This window comes from Salvelinus sp. IW2-2015, unplaced genomic scaffold (assembly GCF_002910315.2).
Source record: "Salvelinus sp. IW2-2015 unplaced genomic scaffold, ASM291031v2 Un_scaffold2772, whole genome shotgun sequence".
NCBI lineage: Eukaryota > Metazoa > Chordata > Actinopteri > Salmoniformes > Salmonidae > Salvelinus > Salvelinus sp. IW2-2015.
Genome location: NW_019944074.1, coordinates 38,527 through 47,026, shown reverse-complemented (window position 1 = coordinate 47,026; position 8,500 = coordinate 38,527). Strand labels below are relative to the sequence as shown.

Here is an 8,500-nt window from a genome sequence, read left to right as displayed (position 1 = left end):
GTTAGATACGTCTACATCCTGTGTTTTCCACAAAGTGTTTTAAAAAATCAGACAACAGTTAGGTGGGCAATAGGTACACCTCCATGGGTCTCCACTCTCCTATCCACCTCTAGCCCATCTCGCCCCCCAAAAGAGACACCTCTACCTGGAAGGTTCAGCAACAGTTAGGGGCTCAAGAGCCGCACCATATTGGAGACCATAGCACTCATTCTATATGACATCACATTCGCACTATACAATAATGTAATTTATTCTTTAACTGCTAGTTGGACAAAATAACCTGTGAGGAACCCTTACAGGAAGATCGAGGATTCAAACAGAGAAGATGACAATGACATAGGGGCGTAAATATATATATATATACATTGTAATTATTCTTGAATGAGCGGTCAGTCATGTGCAAAGGATTAGCATTTCAATGAATATAATTATAGACTGTGTGTAGTGAATCCATTTTGTCTTTCCCGCCCCTTTCCTTTGACTACCAAGCCGTCATATCGGCTTAGTCCACTAGGGACTTTTCTATCATTGTTAGTAACCGATATCTACTGTTTATGTAATTCTGTGTGATTATTTATTTAGTTAGTAAATAAATAAATAAGCCTATTTGTATATTGCTGATTCATTATGGAAACCAGAGTTCGTGAGGATAACCAATACTTTTACGACGTTCAGATGAGACTGAACGAGGTAAAGAATAATTGATGACTGAAATGGAAGAGATTTAGATCTGTAAGAGTTAATTTGGAAGACGGAACTCCTTTAAATAAGCTTTTCCGTGGTGCCCCAGGTTATTAGTGAGTTAATTGTTGCATGATTTAATTCAATCACGTAATCGATTTAATAAAATAGCATGTCATCACAGACAGTCAATGACATTACAAAGTGATAAGAAACGTTGCATCAGAACATTGAGGCAAAATATTACCATAACTTTGTCATAAAACCAATTGTAAATGAAAATATCAAATAAACATATGTTATGTGTATATCTTACAGTACTGTATACTGTAATAGAATAGTACAGTACTGGATAATGTAACAGAATAGTACAGTACTGTATAATGTAACAGAATAGTACAGGACTGTATAATGTAATAGAATAGTACTGTAGAATGTAATAGAATAGTAGAGGAATGTAATAGAATAGTACAGGAATGTAATAGAATAGTACTGTATAATGTAATAGAATAGTACTGTATAATGTATCAGAATATTAATGTCATAGAATAGTACAGTACTCTATACTGTAATAGAATGGTACTGTAGAATAGAAGTATTGTTCCTGTGAGCAAACATCAAGAAGAAATTAAAACATATTTATAATGTTCTCAGCCTTCTTATAAAATATAACTGGACATCGAGGCTATTTCAGAAATACAAAGCAAAGTAATTGTGTTCAGATGAATGGGAAAATATTTAACAGAAAGTATTTACAAGGTTCCCCCTCTTATTCATCATTGTTTAAAAGGCAAAACTGACCCTAGATCAGCTCTCCAACTAAGTGTGAATACAGTAGTCCTGTGTGTTGGTAGAGCATGGTGCTGACCCTAGATCAGCTCTCCAACTAAGTGTGAATACAGTAGTCCTGTGTGTTGGTAGAGCATGGTGCTGACCCTAGATCAGCACTCCAACTAAGTGTGAATACAGTAGTCCTGTGTGTTGGTAGAGCATGGTGTATGGGTTCAATTCCCAATGGGGCCATGAAAGATGTGTCCACACATATCCCACAAAGTGTTTCTAAATGGCATATCATGATATATTATTATAACACTTAGTTGATATAAGGTCCAGATATGCAGGGTTCTGTCAACTTGTGTTCAGGCTTGCTTGATTCTGTGTGTTTTCAGTCTTTCTGGGTTTGTTGTGTTCAGGTCTTCTGGCGGTTTGTTGTGTTCAGGTCTTCTGTGTTCTGGGTTTGTTGTGTTCAGGTCTTCGGTTGTGTGTTCAGGTTTCTGGTGTTTGGTGGTTGTGTGTTCAGGTCTTCTGGGTTTGTTGTGTTCAGGTCTTCTGGGTTTTGTTGTTCAGGTCTTCTTGGGTTTGTTGTGTTCAGGTCTTCTGGGTTTGTTGTTTCAGGTCTTCTGGGTTTGTTGTGTTCAGGTCTTCTGGGTGTGTGTGTTCAGGTTCTTCTGGGTTTGTTGTGTTCAGGTTTCTGGGTTTGTTGTTGTTCAGGTCTTCTGGTTCTGTTTGTTGTGTATGTTCGGTTCTGGGTTTGTTGTGTTCAGGTCTTCTGGTTTCTGGGTTTGTTGTGTTCAGGTCTTTCTGGGTTTGTTGTGTTCAGGTCTTCTGGGGTATTGTGTTCAGGTCTTCTGGGTCAGGTCCTCTTGGTTCTGGGTTTGTTGTGTTCAGGTCTACTGGGTTTGTTGTGTTCAGGTCTTCTTGGTTTGTTGTGTTCAGGTCTTCTGGGTTTGTTGTGTTCAGGTCTTCTGGGTTCTGGATTTGTTGTGTTCAGGTCTTCTGGGTTTGTTGACTCTACTATAGATCTCAGAGGAGTCCTCAGCTGCTTGTGCTGCCGTGGGTCTGAAGAGAGAAACAGAAATTAAACAGAATCTGCGTCCCCTCAAAAAACCTTCATATACTCTTTATAGTGCATTACTTTGACCAAGGCCTATATGGCTCTGGAGAAAAGTAGAGCACTAAATAGGGAATTGGGTTCCATTTGGAACACAGAACAGTTCCTCAAAACCACCTCTCTCTCATTATATTGTTGGGTTTGTAAGGAAATGACATCACTAGTGGCCACTAGGGATCAACTCTTTCGCTTTTTAATGATGTCATGGTCTTCTCGTCCAATAAGCAGCAGCATATGAATGAGCTGTAATCAAGAATAAAGCTTGTTTACAACCAAATCTAAACACATATGGAACTGGAATGTTATAGGAGGGTCAGATTTTCTTTGTGAATTCACTTGTTTTTGAGAAACTATCCCCAAVCATCTATTCACTTCCTCATCCTCGTTGTTCAGTAAGTGGCTCCAAAAACACCCAAAACAACCTTTTAGAAACTAAAAAGCTCTAAGTAGTCTWTAGTGATGCAGGTCTTTACATGTTGTACACATGAAGTTGTGTCATTCAGAACTTAATCCACAACGTTATGTTCCATGTTGTTGAGACTTGAACGATGCTTCTCGTCCGTTCTAGCAGCATGATACACTGAGAATGGAACAGCTGGACGGGGAAACAGCACGAGTCACACAATGGAATATAACGTTGTGGATAAAGTTTGGAATGTAACAATTTCATGTGTACAACTGTTACATCTAAAGTCCTGCATCACTATACTGAGAGCTTTCTGTTTCTAAAATACGTATTTGGTTGTTTTTGGAGCATTTGTTCATGTTTTTCAGAGCCTCTACTGCACAACGAGGAAGAGGAAGTGAATAGCTGGTTGAGGTAAGTTTCTCTAAAACAAGTGAAGTCACAATAAAAGGTGTCCGGACCTTTCTATAACATGGTATTTACATAAAAAATAGAAATTTGGTTGTAAAAATGAATACTTCTCCTTTATTGTGGTGCATTAACAAAATCTAGAATTGTCTCTGTTGTTGTAATGGCAGAATATGCTCACCGGTTGGAGTTACTGGGGCAGTTGAATTTCACAACATCGTACTGGACATCCTCTTCCTGTTTCTGGGGTTTACACAGCTGGGCGGTGGAGTACAGAGGCACTTCCTGGTTTTTGGAGCGAGAGAAGTGGACGCTGGCATAGTGAATGTCTTCCTGGTCGACGGTGGCTGCTGTCTGTGCTGCAGTAGAGGTCATGGTCATGCCTGAGATGTTGTCATACACTGGACTAGAGTCTCCCTGATGGAGAGAGAGAACAGACAACATAATGAGTAGAAATGTCCCACAAAGCAATACAAATAATCTGATAATAACAGACTCACCTGTACATTCTCTGCTCTGTCTCTTGTGTCAGAGATGGATTTGGAGGCCTTCTTTCTGTTTTTAAATTAATTAATGAATTTATTCTTGAAAGAATGAATGAAACAATCAATGATTAAATTAAGTTAATAAAAAGTGTTAGAGTGAAATAATCGTTAAAAGATCACTCACCTGAACCACATGAGTCCAGAGAGACAGAGGATGAGAACCAGAACAACCACTATGGTTCCTACAGCTGCAGTCAGAACTGAGGACTGTTTCTCTAAAAGATAATGTAGATGATATGAGTGCTGGCATGTTATGAACTGAAAATAAACGTAGTACAGGACAATAATACAATGTTTGTTAAGGGATCTCATCTCAACGTATATATAATTAAACATTATAAGCCAAATTATAATTATTAATATTAGTTTGAAACGTCATTTTGTGTTGAAATACCTGGTAAAATGATCATCAGAGCTGTAGAGTTCCTAGATCCTCTTCCATTCCAGGCCTCACAGTGGTAATGTCCATTGTCCTTAGACTTGAAGTTACTTATGTTGTAGATCTGTCCAAATCCATTTAGAAAAGTMTCATTTTGARAGTACCAGGTGTATCTGTCCACAGGTGGATTGGCATCACTGCTGCAGGTCAGAGTCACTGAACTGCCCTCCACTATTTCACCAGAGGGACTGACTGACACTGAGGTGTTCCTTGGACCATCTGGTGTAAAATACATTGTATTTATTTATAGCAACATTTGTGTTTACATTTTACGGGTGAGTTTGAAATAATTTATAAATTATAACAAATGAATAATTCAGAGCAAAAGAAATTCTGAAACAGAATCACTAAAAATAATGATGACATTGTGGTAAAGCACATTCAGGGAAATGGATGTGTCACGACCGTGTGGAGAGACGGACCAAGGCGCAGCGTGATTGGAGTTCCAAATATTTATTTTTAGTGAAACTTAAAATAAACCAAGAAACAAACAACGACCGTGCAGTACTGAGGTGCAACATGCACTCACTCAAAAACAATATCCCACAAAGCAGGTGGGAAAAAGGGCTTCCTAAATATGATCCCCAATTAGAGGCAACGATTACCAGCTGCCTCTAATTGGGAACCATACAAACCAGCCACAGAGAAAATAAATGACTAGAACACCCTCCTAGTCACGCTCTGACCTAAACACCATAGAGAACCGAGGGCTCTCTATGGTCAGGGAGTGACAGGATGTTACACACTAAAATATTCATTGATAGATATATTTATGTGCAAAACAATCTATTCTCAAGTATCATCATGATCAGTATATCAAACTGGACGTCTAAACCCACAATGTACTTACATATGACAGTGAGAGTCTCTTCAGCAGAGGGGAGATCCTCATGGCCTTCTACAGCACAGGAGTATTTGCCTGTATCCTCACTGCTGACTGAGAATAGGATATAGACAGGAGAGTAGGTGTTGCTGTTTGGTATAGGCTGTCCATTCTTATACCAACTGTAGACTGTGTTGGGGTCCAGTGTACATTTGGTTCTACATGTCAGTGTGACATTCTCCCTCTCTGACACAGATGTAGGATCCATCTCCAACACAACATCTAGAATAAAATGAAACAAATCATTATTCTCCTCCTATATATGTCCTGTTATGTGAAATATGATATTAGTTTTTCCCCTGTTACATAACACTGCMGTGTCTGTATGACTGCATTTTTAATAAGGTAATTACGGTCATTCATTTGATATATTTAGCCAGGACAGTCAACTTTGTAATAATTTCCAMAGTTTTCCAGGAAATCCTGGGTTCCATAGTATCAATAAAACAGATTAAAACACAACATACTCATTAGCATACATAGAAAACAACACTTACATTACATCTATCTAGATATGTGTCATAGATGTGAGATGTATGACAGATTACCTGTGACAGTCAGAGAGACAGGTGAGCCAGCAAACTTTCCTCCAGATGTTATGAATCTGAACCTGTACCCAGCAGAGTCACTCAATCTCAGGTCTGTGATTCTCAGGGTACAGTCATTCTTCTTATCCCCAAGGTACTCTATATGACCCTCATACCCTGGCACTGAGCTCAGATCTTCAGGATCCATACCAGACTTCCATTTTGTAAACCAGAAAGCTCTTTTGATCTCATGATAACTGGGATATGTGTAAGAGCAGGATATGTTCACTGTTGACCCCTTCAAGGCACAGATCTTCTGATGGGTGTAAGTCACACTCCAACACTTCTGACCTGAAATACAAGAAGACAATAGAACACCTTTATAAAATTCTTAATTACAATATCTACTGTATACACTTATGCTGTTATGTTCCTCAGCAAGAAAACCTCAAATGTAACCAAAACAAAAGTGGGAATTAATAAAAGAGTCACTGACAAAGACAAAAATGAGACCAGTGGGTTCTGAAAGACACTCATGGGGGTGTCCATTGAAAATTGACTATCAACAACAACTGGAACCAAAAAGACATGAGCGCCCACAACATTTGCCCAAGAAGAGGAAAACAAAATAAAACTCCACATGCCAGCACAGTTGTAACACATACTGACTAACGAGTGACGCCAATCGGGGCACCCCACCTCCAAATATAAATGAAAAAGAAATATCAACAATGTTTAAATCAAATGTTGTGAAAGTAACCAGGAAGTGACTATCCCCTCAGCTTTGTAGTTTTTAAACTTTGGTAGTTCTTTTTCCATGGGTCTTCAGTGCTCAAAAAGTAGTGCAATGGTGTACAAGTGCAAAAACGTAATGAAAGGTATCTGGTAGAAGTAAATTCATCCATTGACTGCATTTTCATGAATTTGATTATATATCTTGAAGCTCGTTCAACACTGCGAGGCAAAGCATACGGACCTAAAGCAGAAGTGGACGTCACATTCACAGCAAATTAAATAATGATTGTCTGACAACCTGAAACAAATGTTGTATGTAAAAGTCCACACTTACACACTGCAGGAGAGTGGAGATCCTCATGGCCTTTTACAGCACAGGAGTAACTGTCTGCATCACTAAAGGAGTCTGAGTACAGGCTGGAAGTGTCCTCCTTTACTTTGTGTCCGTTCTTGTACCAGATGKAGGTGGGGTTGTCAGTCAGAGTACAGGTGGTGCTACAGGTCAGTGWCCTCTTCCCTGCCTCTGTGGCAGGAGTCACCTTCACCTGCAGGTCTGAATACAGAGTAAATGACAATAACATAATAAAACCAATAGTGTATTATGGATTWAAAAAATGTAGAATTAAACATCAAATAGAAATATATGTATAAACATGATCATTTGTTCAGTGTWACCTGTGACAGTCAGAGTTGTTCCAGGGAAGCTGTATCCCCATCTTGATGACTGTGTGTTGAATATGAACTTGTACTCAGCTGAGTCCTTTTCTCTCAGATTTGTGATTCTCAGGGTGGAGCGACCTCTCTCCATCTCTCCAGCATACTCCACACGACCTGTATACCCTGGGTCTGTGGTTAGGTCTTCAGGGGTCGACTTATCACTTCTAAACCAGAATGATGATTTGGTGTMATAATAGCTAACATAAGTACAGGATATGTCCACTGTTGACCCCTTCAAGGCACAGATTGTCCTCTTGGTGTAAGTCACTCTGTTGCAGCGCTGACCCGGGACACCTAAAACACAATGGAATCACATAAATACATTATACAGTATTGTCAGTTATTTTCATAAAGGCCAAGCCCTATCAAATTATACAGTGAGACCAAAAGGACTTAGTACAAACATTCTGTATACATGAGATTCCATATTAGATTCACACTCACACACTGCAGGAGAGCGGAGATCCTCATGGCCTTTTACAGCACAGGAGTAACTGTCTTCATAGTTACTGGAGACTGGGTCTTTGTACTGGGGGGAGGTGCTCTCATCTAGATGTTGTCCGTTCTTGTACCAGATGTATGTGGGGTTGTCAGTCAGAGTACAGGTGGTTTTACAGGTCAGTGTCTTCCTATTACCTGTGTCTGTTACCTCGACCTGCAGTTCTGAATGCAGAGAGTGTATTAAAACACAACTGAACAATCCGCTCTAGATTAATACAATTGTACTGTTCTCATTAGGCCTAGTCCTAATTTGAGACAAACATGTGTATATTCTGTATGCCATAAATCATGTAATCTATTGATTTAAGTAAACATATTACTGTGGATCTGTTGTGTCACAAGTTAAGATTAATCTTTTGTGAAGGATTAATATAACATTTGTCATTTGAAGTGGTGCGTTATTCTATGTACAATATCACAATACCTGTAATAATGAGAGTGACATAGTCATTGCGAGGAGTCCATGAGTAGGACGTTGTTGTAAATGTGAAATAATATGTTGCAGCATCACTCCATTTCAGGTCTGTGATTCTCAGGGTGCAGTCATTCTCCTTGTTCCCTCGGTACTCCATTACCGGGGGGGGGGGGGCCCTCATTCTTATCTTGGATGTCATAAGTATACCTAACACCACTCCTCCAGTTTATACCATGTGGTTGTTGTGACTGATAAACCACTGGGATATGTGTAAGAGCAGGACAGTCCACTGTTGACCCTTCAAGGCACAGATACTCTGAGTGTGTTGGTGGTCACTCTCCTAGCCATGCTG

General features: G+C 39.4%; 1 protein-coding gene and 1 long non-coding RNA gene across 3 annotated transcripts in view; one reads left to right on the top strand and one right to left on the bottom strand.

Moving 5' to 3' along the window:
• The window catches only part of LOC139025494 (uncharacterized), a 40,729-nt gene extending 37,271 nt beyond the window's left edge, over nucleotides 1–3,458 (top strand). Inside the window, exons 2-3 of one of the 2 annotated variants that reach the window (XR_011477084.1) lie at nucleotides 2,319–2,421; nucleotides 2,453–3,458. This is a non-coding gene — a long non-coding RNA (uncharacterized lncRNA). Of the gene's footprint in view, nucleotides 1–2,318 lie in introns of both variants that reach the window. The other variant, XR_011477083.1, reaches the window with a different exon arrangement.
• Nucleotides 2,315–8,427, bottom strand: LOC112074708 (sialoadhesin-like). The gene is made up of 11 exons (XM_070440633.1): nucleotides 8,158–8,427; nucleotides 7,677–7,895; nucleotides 7,191–7,526; nucleotides 6,850–7,068; nucleotides 5,802–6,131; nucleotides 5,221–5,475; nucleotides 4,326–4,589; nucleotides 4,056–4,146; nucleotides 3,887–3,941; nucleotides 3,568–3,803; nucleotides 2,315–2,520 (listed from the first exon to the last, which is right to left on the bottom strand). The coding sequence occupies exons 1-11, from the start codon at nucleotides 8,345–8,347 to the stop codon at nucleotides 2,418–2,420; spliced, it is 2,298 nt and encodes a 765-aa protein (XP_070296734.1). The 5' UTR covers nucleotides 8,348–8,427; the 3' UTR covers nucleotides 2,315–2,417.
• Nucleotides 8,428–8,500: the final 73 nt, after the last annotated feature.